We start from the raw sequence: 14095 nt of genomic DNA, 5'->3' as shown, positions 1-14095 counted from the left end.
ACTTGCTGCCGCGGGACAACCCCTTTAAATACCTGTGGATGTCATTTTCCCCTGCAGGCGCGGGTTCCGCGTGCAGGAAAAAATTTGGACATGCTCCATTTTCGCGCGGGTACGGCTCCGGCAGGCTTCTATTGAAGCTTATGGAAGCCGCCCGGATCCGCGGGAGACCCGTGCCTGAATTAACATCACCTGATCCGGACGGTACAGATCTTCCCTTCTTCGCAGCCGGATCTTCTTTCCTCGGCCCGGCGGATATGCCTGGTGCATGCGCGCAGCACAGCCGACGTACCGAGCACATCCGCCGGGCCGAAGAAAGAAGATCCGGCCGCAAAGAAGGGAAGAACCGCACCATCCGCAGCAGGTGAGTTTATTCTTATTTTAATGCCTCATGACCGCGGGGCAGGAGAATGGAGAATCCATGGAGAATCCATAGGGGGCCTGATTTTCCCCGTGGGCATGAGGCCTAAGTCATTGGGAAGACTGACAGGCGTTTATGCACGTGTAAAGCCACTCTAAGGCCCGGCCGCCTCTGGGTTCCGCAGCAAATACTGGACATAGCATGCAATGTCCACAAGTGGACATCAATTGCGATTTTCCGCTCGCAGAAGGAAAAAAAAAAAAAAAAAAGCTCTATTTTGAGCCAGATTCCTTGCGGACGGCTTCCATTGAAGTCAATGGAAGCTGTCCGTCCCGCGGCCCTTCTGCAATCATCATTGCAGAGAGGTCGCAAAATCTGCATCATCGTCACACCTGTACTGCAAATGTGTGCCTGCCGGCCCACACGCAGCGCAGATGAAAACCATCCGGACAGGTACGCAGAGGTCACAGGTCAGATTCCGCTGTGGGATCCTGCATGCAGAATCCGACCCAGCCGTGTGCATTCGTCCTAAGGCTAAACTCAGAAAAAGAAGCCAAATGTGCATCACCTGCTACTTCAGGGCAGGCCCAATCACCATATACCCTAGTAGCATGCAGAAAGCCAGGTTGCTGTATGATAGCTTTCTGCATACTATGGTGATTGAGCCTGCCCAGCAGTAGCAGGTGATGCACATTTGGCTTCTTTTTCTGTGAGTTATGCATTTGTACATTTTTTCTTTTACCTCTGCGATTTTATTTAGCTATGAGAGATAGAGTAGGTTCTGACTTACGCGTCGTGGCCTTGCCGTGGCCCGTCAGCTTATTTGTTTTGGCCAAAATGCAAACGAACACCCGCATTTATCAGAGTTTTTTGCATGCAGTCTGCTATAGATGCTGGGGAAGCCCAGGATGCCATGCCAGTGTGGCGCACTGCGGTGATACAGGGCAACCCACTGCTTTGCCAGTAGGGGTTGTATTCCTGTACTTATCTATGGCTGGCATCCTTGGCATCAGTACACATGTGCAGACTATGTTGTCTGCAGTCATCCCCCAGTCTGGGCTGAGTTGGGTGGCTGCACATGGGTCTGCAGTGAACATTTAGCTCCTTTATACTGCAATCTGGCTTTCTGCATACCACTAGCTCAGGGGTCCCCAACTCCGGTCCTCAGGGACCACCAACAGGTCATGGTTTCAGGATATCCTATAGCAAGAACGCCTGTGGGGCAATGTCTGAGGCACCGACAATAATTACATCGCCTGTGCCATACTGAGGAAAACATGACCTGCCGGGGTGATCTAAGGACTGGAGTTGGGGAACACTAGGGGATATGGTGATTGAGCCTTCCCTGCAGTATCAGGTGATACATAGTTGGCTTTTTCTATGAGTTATGTCTTTGTACCCCGAGGCTACCTGCACAGCAGCGTGAATCTCAGGCAAGTGTTGTGAGACGCGCGAATATGAGATCCATTCTTTGAATAGAGTTCTTCACATGAGCGATATTTTTTCTGCCCACCGCAGTGCTGCAAGGTAAAAAAAAAATTGCTACATGTCCTATTTTTTTCGTGGCCCTTGGAATGCATTGGCCATTGATTTCAATTGGAGCTTTAACCCTTTCCAGTCCACTGTGACGTCTTCAGACATTCTGATTGAAGGCTGTACAGCTCCGATGTCGGAAGACGTCCGGCAGGGTATTCTTACGGTATATTGCTGGCCGCTCTGTTGTGGGGGTACCTCTCCAGCATGTCCCATACCGCAGTACCGGCTCTAGCCTGCAGATGGCACCATTGTATAATGGCAGAAAGAGAGATCCCCCTAGAAAATCTGGAATCCAAAATTGGATTACAAAGGGTTAAAGGGCATTCTGTGTGATGTGAAATCAATGGGAAGCCGTTGCCGACCCTCTTGATGCGCGTGAAACGAGCGCCGGAGGATGGCAATTTCACAGACGTGAAGCAAGATATTTTTGCATGAAAAACGCACGTCGGCAAGCATGACATCAGGCCAGGCCTCTCGGCCCAATATTGCACTTGCCTGTGTGAATGTAGCCTGAGGCTGAAATGGCGCATGACGATTTCTATAGCCTGTTCAGAACAATCTCCAACGGGGAAGGGGTATTCTTCCCCCCCCCCCCCCCCCCCCGTTTCCACTCCGGGGCTTCACTTCAAAAAGTGCAGAGATAATGACAAGTGCGTTCCAGAATCTGCGCAACTGATCGCCTCCTGTAAAACCAACGCTCCACCCTGTGTACGAGCACAGCGACGATTATCGCTGGGACGAGCGGTCGGGTATCTGCTGTCTGACAGATCGGCCTGCGTACACGGGACAACTATTGGCCGAATATTCTCTTAAAAGAGTGAATTTAAGCGATAGTGGTTCAGTGTAAACATGGCCGCCATCAGGGTGATAAGTCACTAGTCGCTTAGCTTCAGCTCACCAGAAAAAAGAAAAAAAAAATCTGCTGATCCAACGTCGTCTGGTGTAAAGTCACAGTCATTCTTATCTGAGGGTCTTGTGCATGGAGACCCCGGGTGGTCTCCATGCAGAAACGACTCACGAACAACAATCGCTCCGTGCAAAGCAAACGGAAACCTGTCATCCCTACGCTTCAGGGACTTCTGAGTGACTGACCGATGTGCCCCATGTAAAGGTACCTTTAGGCCGAAGTCCCCTCATATCATACCAAGGGGTGGTATAACACATCAGGTTCACACAAAGAAATCAACTTCGAGAAATCCACCGTGGACTTCAGTGGCCAAGTGCAGTAGAGGTCCGGGGTTTAAAGGCGGGGAGGTCTGCTGTGGATCTACATATTGTCCACCACTGATTATTTACTGGGAATACCAATTCCACGTCCCTCCTCTATAAACTTCAGTGCGGATTCCCGCTCAATAGACATGGATGTTATGACCATGGCCGCAGGTCGGGGCAGGCCACCTGCTTCAGTCTTCACAAGAATGTTCTCATTCAGAAGAGCAAGCAGAGGTCTTAAAATAAGGAGAAATGAGGACAAAGTCTATTAGGTAGTAGAACGTTTCATGATACAATGCCCAACCTGCATATATAGGGGGGTCCACAGACCCCTCTGTACACAGTCACACCTCAGTAACCACGCATCCTTCTACCGAGGCACCACAGAGGTCCCTCCCGGGTCACCAAAACGGAGGACATTGGAGATAAACAATTAGAAGTTCCTTAGAGGTCAACTGAAAACCCTGGACGGCCAACTCTCTAGAACAGCAATTCCCAACCGGGCCGCCCACCGCTGCGGTTACAGGCTTCCCCTAAGTCTCCAATTTAGGAGGTGGCCCGGGAGAGGCTTAAGTGGAAGCAGCCCAACAAACTGTACTCACCTTCACTCTACCCCGTCTGGTCGTGCCCGACTTCCAGTTGCGAGGTCATGCGGTACGTGATCACTGTTGCCAATTGGACATGTGACCGCACAACCTGGAGGTCAGGAAGGACTACTGGAGCCGAGTAGATTGGGTTTTCTTTACTCATACAGAATAAGGCGGCCTGGGGGAGCACTGCTGCTGTTGGGGGTATTATTCCTGATGACGGCACTAAAAAGGGGGGTGCTGTTACTACTGGGCCGACTGGTATAACAGAAAAATCATACATCGCGTGTAGCCAAGCCCCCTTTTTGGTAGAGGTACCCCGATACTTTTTTTTGCAGGGGTGCCCCAAGACTGAAAGTAACACAGCTCTAGAAGCACTGACTACTGGGGTCTGCCTGGGCCTAAAGAAGCTATCCCACCACAACCCCATTAGGGAATATGAGGGTGGTCCGAATGGGCGGCCCTGCTCTGCAGGATGTGACTGGAATGGGTTACTATGGAATCTACATTCCTCTCCCCCAATAACAGCAGAGCATCGGTCACTCTGCATTTCCAAAAGTGACTTTCCTGCCATGAAGACCCCCTAAGGCTTACTGAGCGTATCTCCAGTAATACATTACGTTCTGCTGCGTGCCGACAAATCCCCGTACAATAACTTGGCGTGAATGTGTGCGTGATACATGCCAAGATATTGCATGTTGTGTTCTTTATTGCACGCACATTTCACACGCCTTTTGTGCGAGGCACCATTAAAAGTGATGTAAAGTTTGTGACTCGCTGGCTTTAGAAGACGCGGTAAAAACGGCCATGCGAGAGGCCTGGGGCTGCCATTACACGAGCGCCGTTAACCCTCGTGTTAAAGCGTTAATTGCTGGGCTGCATCAGCCCTAAACTTGTTGGGAGTAGGTGAGCGCTAGCAGCCACCGCCGTCATCACCCATAGAAGACCGCTAGACTCATCTTCCATAATCCCACCTGTCGCTCACATAGCTTTCCCTGAGCCCCAATACTAATCCCCGGCTTCAGACCGCCCTGTCTGTACAACTCTTACAACCGCTACTCCAAAGAGGGGCTGCATGCACCGGTGACCCCTGAGATCTGCTGTCGATCATGTGACCAGCAGTAACAAGCTCCTGATCCAATATGACGAACGGAGCGCCCGCCATAGAAGATCATAGAGTAGGATCGGTTCACATGGTTCCAGCTCTGGGGGTGGTCCGCAGGACCCCCTGTGATCAGGACACGGCCGGCTGTTCTCCAATAGTTTGTTTATCGCTGGCCATTCGGTTTGCCCTAGATTTAAAAATATATATCAAACAACGATCGTCCCATGTAAACAAGCAATCGCTCATCTACGCCTGTCCGTTTACTGTGGAGGCGGGTGGGAGGGATCTCACGCCACTCCGCCTCCATTCACTAGCGATCGTTGTGAAAGCACGGGGGTGATAATTGCTGGGATGTCCGGGCACCCAACAATCATCCCGTGTAAAAGGACGCTAAAGAGCAGTTCTGGTCAGTGACGCAATCATTACTGCACTGGCAAGTTCAGATGGCAACTCTTTCCACCATGCTTTACACTGCAACTCCACTTCTTCAAATTGAGTGCTGTGTACATAATCTCAGCAGTACAAGCCACACATGGATCTAGTGACAAGCAACTAAACATAAGAGACGTGAGAAGTTTCCATCAGCGGTCAGAGAGCTCGGACCCCTCACCAGTAGACCCTCCGCACGCCTCTTTCTGGCATGGAGATCTGGGGTCTAGTATTAAAGGGCCAGACGCGGTCTACATCAGAGTCCCCCAACATGTGGCTTTTTGCGCTGCTGCAAAACATCAGCTCCTGGGATACCCTGCCAGCATCCGGGGAGTTGCAGTTCGGTTTGGGGACGTCAGTCATGGTCCCCTCTGGGGTCTGTGAAGGCGATCGCTGCACTAGCTGTTGATTATAAGGTCCGGCCGACTTCCATATGATCGTTTTCTGGCACAAGTTACACCACGAAGCCGTCTTACATGCTGGCGCCACATTTATCACGTGTTTTCAGACACTTTCAGGCAGTTTTTCTGACTTGTCCGTAAACATGGATTGACCTAAATTGCGCCAAAATGTTGGCATAAACTAAGCCAACTAATATGTGGTCTAAACAGAGACTAGACATTCTTAAAATGCGACAGTGCAAGTTTCCGTCGTCTAAGGCCACTCTCAGACGGGCGTTTTTGGCGCATATTTCACGTGCGGGGAATACACAGCATTAAATCTCCATGTATTTCAACGTGGCGTCATAAACTAGCTTTTTTACGTGCGCAAAATCAAACGTAGCATGTCCCATTTTGGATGTTTTATTCCACATTTCACGCATGAATCGCCCACTGAAACGAAAGGCGAGAAAAACACAGTAAGCGCGACTACCCACTAGTGTCAATTGGACTTTCGAATATTAAAAACGCGGCGCGTTTTGCATTTTTAACATTAGAAAGATTGAAAAATAAAAAACGCAGCGAATTCGCAGCAGAAAAAAAAACGCTAGTGGGTAGTCCCCCTAAAAACGCAATATTACGTATGGAATTAGTAAATAAGCCCCAACGTGGCCAACCAGTAATTACAGACCCCTGGGAGACATCACCATGTTAGGTTCTAACTACGGACGACGGTGACGTCACTACGTAACAAGAGGGGGCGCCAGAGAGAAGGTAAATCTGCTCTGTGCCCCCAGTGTTACATTACATATACCCCCGGCCCCCCGATATGATACAAAGTGTTACAAGTGATCGCACCCCCCTTCACATAATCACAGACCCCGATGCTGTGGGGGAACTGCAAGTTCCAGAAAGCCATCAGAACATGCTGGAACATGTAGTCCCCACCGACAGCTGTAGAGCAGTAGGCTCTGCAGGAAGAGTTAACCCCTTCACGCACACAGAGGCTGCAGCAGCTCAGCATAACGGCACCCCCATATTTACACCCCTCCCCCATACTTATAAGCATGCCGTTTTCTATATCACCCAACAATCCTCCAAAAGCAGATCAGGGGGCGATATGAAAGAGGCCGGCTGCTGGACACGTTGGGGTGCAGATGTGTGACCCCGATAGGATATACTTACTCAGTAGGGTGTTCTGGATCATAGAAATCCCCCATTGTCAGCAGTGGAGCAAGTCATCCAGCCTGGAGAGAGGAGGGGGGCGACGTCAGACAGATGGAAGCAGAGGGGTGCAATCACCACGCACCCCAATAAAAAGGGGGTTCAGTAGATGGAGGCTCCAAACTGTGGGATCAATGCAAAATATTGGGGTGCACACAGGACACCTCCTAGAAATGAGGTGCAAGAAGGGAGAACTCCAGATATCAGGGTTCAGCAAGGGATCCAATGATTTTTGGGGTGCAGACAAGGCAGATCTCCAGAGATTGGGGTGCAGGGCCTTCTCTCTACAGGCAGGGGGCCAGTCCAGCGGGCTCCCCTCCTTCCATCAGTTGATATGGGGGTGCACACACTTCCTCCCGGGTTTTCAGGCCATGATGCCGCTGATCTCAGTCCATGCGCCGCACACGTCTTTCTCCTGAGCCTCTTCTCCCTCCGGCCTCTGCTGCGTCCCCGGCTCTCGCCTGCAAGAAGGGCCGCCTACCGAGCACGTCGCCTCCGCTGCACGCCTACTGCAGGCCGCGGCCGGTACAGGAGGGGTCGGCGCCGCAGGCACGGAGAGGCAGGGCTCAGAGGTCTAAGGCCGGAGGAAGGAGCGAGGTTCCCGGCAGGATCGCAGCACTGCGGCCTCCGGCTGTTCGGCTCCTCCTCCCCAGAACACGGAGCGGAAATGGCGCAAACTCATCCACTTCCTCCAGTCACAACTGTAACCCGGGGAGGGGGACGGCCGGAGGAGGAGATTACAGCCCGGAGATGAGGGCTGCACACGGCCCGCCGCCGCCGCACAGGTGAGCCACAGTAGCCAGGGCGAAGACAAGGAGCTCCGGGCCTCTGTAAACACCGCGGTTGTCAGGAGCGGGAACTGTTACCCATAGCAACCAATCAGACTCCAGCTTGTAGATTTCTGGGCTCAGTTAGGAATTGTAAGAAGCGTTATGATTGGCTGCGAAAAATTCTATTAACTTTATTTATATCTTAACATAGAAGAAATCGTAACACAAACGAAGTATCCAATCAGATTCCAGCTTACATTATACCAGCCTGGGTGAGATAATGAAAGGAGTGATGTGATTGGTTGCTATGGATAATTTTTTTTGGCCTTTCTGAAAACTTTATTCAGCTGCTCACAGCAGCCAATTAGATAATTGATTGAAATATGATTTGGTCGCTATGGGCAGTTGATGCAGGAATATATGTATTGTGTGTTATATAGGTATATCTTATATATAAAAGGCAACTTCACCTGTAATGTTTGTTGCCCATAGCGACCAATCACAGCTCAGCTTTCATTTGTTATACTGCTGAGGTAAAATGAAAGCTGTGATTGGTTGCTATGGGCAACACAGATTTTCTTTTGGACCGCTTCCATAAAACTGCGGTGCTGGGCTAATTTTGGAGGCCCACTTTCCTATATTCCAGGACTGCTATTCATATAGTTTTGGCGCTGCTCCGTAGCCGACTTCATACCTTCCATTGAATGGGTGAAGTCCGCACCAAATTCACCCCACTATCTCTGATCATTCAGCCATTTTGTTATTCCTTTTCTCCCTGCAGACAATGTCACAGATCTGGCTTCAGGTTGGACAATGCGGCAACCAGATTGGACAAGAATGGTGGCGAATCGTCAGCAACATTGTCGCCGAAGATGACCGGTAAGACCTGCCGATGACTGTCATATTCTATGTGGTGTCCACTAATTACTAGTTTTCTTCTGAGAAGTCTCCCTTAAAGGGTTAAAGGTGTAAGTGCCCCCGTACCCCAGTGTTCGGCTGAGGTAGGAGGCGCTCCGAGTGAATATGTGTAGAATATCCAGTATGGAGGATAGAGTGATTTACGCGACGTTCCTTCTTGCAGGTATCCATATTTCTCTCGTGATGGTCTCAGTAACGCAATCTGCGTAGATACAGAACCCAAGGTGATCCGGAAACTATGCCAACAGGCGAAGAAAGGGTACGCTTGCATCCGCATTGAAAATCCGCCATAATTCGCTAATTCGGCAAATCACGCGAATGGCGCATTTTATACAAAACATAAAAATCTATGCAGAATAATCAAAGGAGTTTTCTAGGAAAATACTACTGGTGGCTTATCCTCCGATTAGGTCATAATTAGTTGGTCCTCCATGTGAGACCTCGGCTGATCAGCTGGCAGCGTTGCAATTCACAGGGGTTGTAGCAGAAGCTGTTGCTCTGTCCTCTGTGTAGTGGCCGCACTTGTTACAGTAGCTGCAGCTGCACTTGATTTTAATGAGCCGTGCCTGCAGTTACAAGCACTGACCACTACACTGAGATCGGAGCTAACTCCTTCCACTCTAACCCTGTGTGTTGCTGTGCTGACAACGGGTGCCCGATGAGCTAATCAGCCGAGGTCCTGAGTGGAGGACCTCTGCTGATCAACTCTTTAGGACTACTAATGCACTATAGCTGCTCTCTGATTGGCCAGAGTTGCTTATGTGATCAGCACTGGCCAATCAGAGAACAGTATGCACTAGATAGTTAGAAAATTGCTGCAGCCATCTTGAACAGCTGAAAATGGGGCCTGAAACTGGCGGATTAGAGGGGCAGCAAAGAAGAACAACTGCGGTAATGTATTCTCGACCCTCTGCGGTCCTAGGACAGAATTTTGTCCGGAAACTGGAGGGTCGCTTTAATTGGATGTGGTGCTATTAGAGGGGAATCCAAAATAAGGAATGCTCCTATATCCCCTCTATCGGCTTTAACCCTTTCCAATCCACTGTCTGACGTCTAAAGACATTCTGATTGAAGGCTGTACAGCTCCAATGTCGGAAGACATCCGGCAGGGTATTCTTACTGTTGATTACTGGCTGCTGTGTTGTGGGGGGCCTCTCCAGCATGTCACATCCCTCAGTACTGGCTCTAGCCAGCAGATGGCGCCATTGTATAATGGCAGAAAGAGAAAGCCCCCTAGGAAATCCTGAATCCAAAATTGGATTGCAAAGGGTTAATAGACTGTATGAGTAGGGGATGCTTAAAGTGCACAATAAAGATGAGCGAACGTGTCCGTTACGGACACATCCGCACCCGGACACCGGCTTTGCCGAACACTGCAGTGTTCGCGCGTAAAGGTCCGGGTGCCGCCGGGGGGCGGGGAGATGCGCGGCGGCGCGGGCGGCAGTAGCGGGGAACAGGGGGGAGCCCTCTCTCTCTCTCCCTCTCCCCCCCACTCCCCGCCGCACCCCCCCCGCGCTGCCACGGCGGCCCCCGAACTTTTTCGCCCGAACACTGAAGTGTTCGCAAAGTTCGGTGTTCGGGCGAAAAAGGGGCGGGGCCGAACGTGTTCGCTCATCTCTAGTGCACAACTTTGTTTAATGATAAAATTCCCTAACGATCAGCGGGATAATTTCTGATCAGATATTGCTTCCATCCTGCCGCAGGACCAGGGTTACACCTAGAACCCCTCCCTAGACTGCAGTAGGGTTATTTACCTGTTTCTCTTAAATTGAGCTCCTCTCGTCATCCTCCGCCCCACGACTGATCCATGTTTTTACATTCAGAAACTTCAGGGACACCAATATCATTGTGGGACAGAGAGGAAGAGGAAAGAACTGGGCATATGGTAAGAGGACTACAGGGGAGCTGCGTACCGAAATGCACTCATTATCACCTTTGCTGTATGAGATGGTTAATATCTAGAGTCGAGCGAGCATTGCCTTTAGTGGGTATCTCCTCGCTCGAGACGGAAGGTTCGGGTGCCGGCGCGGGGGAGCGGTGAGTAGCGGCAGTCAGCAGGAGGGAGCGGGGGGGGGGGGGGGGAGATCTCCCCTCCGTTCCTCCCCGCTCTCCCCCGCAGCTCCCTGCCCGCGCCGACACCCAAACCTTTCGTCTCGAGCGGGCAGGTACTCGCTAAAGGTAATGCTCGCTCGAGCAATTGCCTTTAGCGAGTATACTCGCTCATCTCCATTAATATACAGATTATTACTGTAAGTAAATATTCTGCATGTGCCCCTTGACGGCGCTGATGCTTTTGCCAGTTTGTCAGCTACATACGTAAGTGAGGCAGCCAATATGGCCGTGTATCCGATCGTAACGTTTGTCAAAATACACATCATGGAGTCCAACAATATACAGATAAGGACCTTTCTAGAGGGATCGATGCTAGATAGAGGGCCGGTTTGGGAACCCCAGTATATATGTGTATATAGCTTCTTCACCTGGTGCCAGTAATATATTATTTGGCCGCTTTCAAGGAAGGAACATTAGTCACTCTCCATTTTGTTAACAGGATACCAAGGTATTTCGACCAACGGAGAGAAGAGCCTGCTGGACAAAACCATGGATGCTTTCCGGAAGGAAGTGGAACGGCGAGACTGTTACAGTGGCACGGTGATCCTGCACAGCCTGTGTGGAGGCACCGGCTCTGGTATGTTCCATATTGTAAAAATTAGAATTCGGCAAGGATGACAGGTTACCTTCTTGACCAGCGTTCTAGTGATCACTGATCAGTAATGGGTGCCCATTAGAGATGAGCGAACACCAAAATGTTCGGGTGTTCGTTATTCGAAACGAACTTCCCGCGATGTTCGAGGGTTCGTTTCGAATAACGAACCCCATTGAAGTCAATGGGCGACCAGAACATTTTTGTATTTCGCCGATGCTCGCTAAGGTTTTCATGTGTGAAAATCTGGGCAATTCAAGAAAGTGATGGGAACGACACAGCAACGGATAGGGCAGGCGAGGGGCTACATGTTGGGCTGCATCTCAAGTTCACAGGTCCCACTATTAAGGCAGAATACCGGCAAGAGTGGGCCCCCCCCCCCTCCCAACAATTTTTACTTCTGAAAAGCCCTCATTAGCAATGCATACCTTTGCTAAGCACCACACTACCTCCAACAAAGCACAATCACCGCCTGCATGACACTCCACTGCCACTTCTCCTGGGTTACATGCTGCCCAACCGCCCCCCCTCCCCCCCACAGCGCACACCAAAGTGTCCCTGCGCAGCCTTCAGCTGCCCTCATGCCACACCACCCTCATGTCTATTTAGAAGTGCGTCTGCCATGACGAGGGACCGCAGGCACACACTGCACAGGGTTGGCACGGCTAGGCAGCGACCCTCTTTAAAAGGGGCGGGGCGATAGCCCACAATGCTGTACAGAAGCAATGAGAAATAGAATCCTGTGCCACCGCCATCAGGAGCTGCACACGTGGGCATAGCAATGGGGAACCTATGTGCCACACACTATTCATTCTGTCAAGGTGTCTGCATGCCCCAGTTAGACCGGGCTTTTTAATTCATAGACACAGGCAGGTACAACTCCCTATTGTGAAGTCCCTGTCGACCGACAGCATGGGTGGCTCCCTGGAACCCACCGGCGGTACACAAAAATATCCCATTTGCCCAACACAGCTGAGGTAGTAATGTCATGTTTAATGCAGGTGGGCTTCGGCCCACACTGCATGCCCCAGTCTGACTGGGGTTCTTTTCAAGTGTACAGATGTAGTAAAAACTCCGTGTGCACCTACAGCCTGGGTGGGTGCCAGGAAGCCACCGGCGCTACACAGAAATATCCCATTGCATTGCCCAACACAGCTGAGGTAGTAATGTCGTGCGTAATACAGGTGGGCTTCGGCCCACACTGCATGCCCCAGTCAGACTGGGGCTCTTTAGAAGTGGACACATGTATTAAAAAATCAAATCATGGTATTTGTATAGCGCCAACTTATTCCGCAGCGCTTTCAGGTAATTATTACTTATTACCCCCCACCAAGCTGGGTTCTCATTTTACCGACCTCGGAAGGATGGAAGGCTGAGTCAACCTTGAGCCGGCTACCTGATTCATGTGGGAATCGAACTTGCAACCTCCAGGTCGTAGGCGAGAGCTTACACTCTGCACCACACGAGGCTCCGTGTGCACCTACAGCATGGGTGGCTCCCTGGAACCCACCGGCGGTACATAGAAATATCCTATTGCATTGCCAACACAGCTGAGGTAACGTCAGCTGGAATGCAGGTGTGCTAAAAATTAATTTGATTACACTGTAGGCGAGGGCCCACAAAAATTGCTGTATCAACTGTACTAATGTACATCCCAAAAATTGGCCATGGCCAGCCAAGAGGGCAGGTGAAACCCATTAATCGCTTTGGTTAATGTGGCTTAAGTGGTAACTAGGCCTGGAGGCAGCCCAGTGTAACGAAAAATTGGTTCAAGTTAAAGTTCCAATGCTTTTAAGCGCATTGAAACTTATAAAAATTGTTCTGAAAAATTATTTGAGTGAGCCTTGTGGCCCTAAGAAAAATTGCCCGTTCAGCGTGATTACGTGAGGTTTCAGGAGGAGGAGCAGGAGGAGGAGGAGGAATATTAGACACAGATTGATGAAGCAGAAATGTCCCCGTTTTGGATGGTGAGAGAGAACGTTGCTTCCATCCGCGGGTGCAGCCTACGTATTGCTTACGTATCGCTGCTGTCCGCTGGTGGAGAACAGAAGTCTGGGGAAATCCAGGCTTTGTTCATCTTGATGAGTGTTAGCCTGTCGGCACTGTCGGTTGACAGGCGGGTACGCTTATCTGTGATGATTCCCCCAGCCGCACTAAACACCCTCTCCGACAAGACGCTAGCCGCAGGACAAGCAAGCACCTCCAGGGCATACAGCGCGAGTTCAGGCCACGTGTCCAGCTTCGACACCCAGTAGTTGTAGATGGCAGAGGCGTCACCGAGGATGGTCGTGCGATCCGCTACGTACTCCCTCACCATCCTTTTACAGTGCTCCCGCCGACTCAGCCTTGACTGGGGAGCGGTGACACAGTCTTGGTGGGGAGCCATAAAGCTGGCCAGGCCCTTAAAGACTGTTGCACTGCCTGGGATGTACATGCTGCTCGATCTCCGCACCTCCCCTGCTACCTTGCCCTCGGTACTGCGCCTTCTGCCACTAGTGCTGTCGGCTGGGAATTTTACCATCAGCTTGTCCGCAAGGGTCCTGTGGTATTGCATCACTCTCGAACCCCTTTCCTCTTCGGGAATGAGAGTGGGCAGGTTCTCCTTATAGCGTGGGTCGAGCAGTGTGTACACCCAGTAATCCGTTGTGGCCAGAATGCGTGCAACGCGAGGATCACGAGAAAGGCATCCTAACATGAAGTCAGCCATGTGTGCCAGGGTACCAGTATGCAACACATGGCTGTCTTCACTTTCAAGATCCTCCTCCTCCTCCTTCCTCCTCTTCCTCCTCCTCCTTCCTCCTCTTCCTCCTCCTCCTCCTCCTCCTCCTCCTCCTCCTCCTCCTTCCTCCTCCTTCCTCCTCCTTCCTCTCCA

The 14095-nt window shown here is 50.9% G+C and overlaps 2 protein-coding genes across 6 annotated transcripts in view; one reads left to right on the top strand and one right to left on the bottom strand.

The window, feature by feature from the left end:
- The window catches only part of SETD2 (SET domain containing 2, histone lysine methyltransferase), a 61262-nt gene extending 53793 nt beyond the window's left edge, over window positions 1-7469 (bottom strand). For 3 of the 5 annotated variants that reach the window (XM_066585433.1, XM_066585435.1, XM_066585436.1), the window contains exon 1: window positions 6793-7435. In XM_066585433.1, the coding sequence (XP_066441530.1) occupies window positions 6793-6827 (35 nt within the window). In that variant the 5' untranslated portion in view covers window positions 6828-7435. Of the gene's footprint in view, window positions 1-6792 lie in introns of all 5 variants that reach the window. The other 2 variants (XR_010787416.1, XM_066585434.1) reach the window with 2 other exon arrangements.
- A 37-nt stretch (window positions 7470-7506) lies between these two features.
- Window positions 7507-14095, top strand: part of LOC136587027 (tubulin delta chain-like) — an 18860-nt gene continuing 12271 nt past the window's right edge. The window contains exons 1-5 of the mRNA XM_066585437.1: window positions 7507-7616; window positions 8383-8480; window positions 8683-8778; window positions 10343-10404; window positions 11071-11208. Coding sequence (XP_066441534.1) covers window positions 8386-8480; window positions 8683-8778; window positions 10343-10404; window positions 11071-11208 — 391 coding nt within the window. The 5' untranslated portion in view covers window positions 7507-7616; window positions 8383-8385. The remainder of the gene's footprint in view (window positions 7617-8382; window positions 8481-8682; window positions 8779-10342; window positions 10405-11070; window positions 11209-14095) is intronic.

This window comes from Eleutherodactylus coqui, chromosome 12 (genome assembly GCF_035609145.1).
Source record: "Eleutherodactylus coqui strain aEleCoq1 chromosome 12, aEleCoq1.hap1, whole genome shotgun sequence".
Classification (NCBI taxonomy): Eukaryota; Metazoa; Chordata; class Amphibia; order Anura; family Eleutherodactylidae; genus Eleutherodactylus; species Eleutherodactylus coqui.
This window is presented reverse-complemented; position numbering and strand designations above follow the sequence as displayed.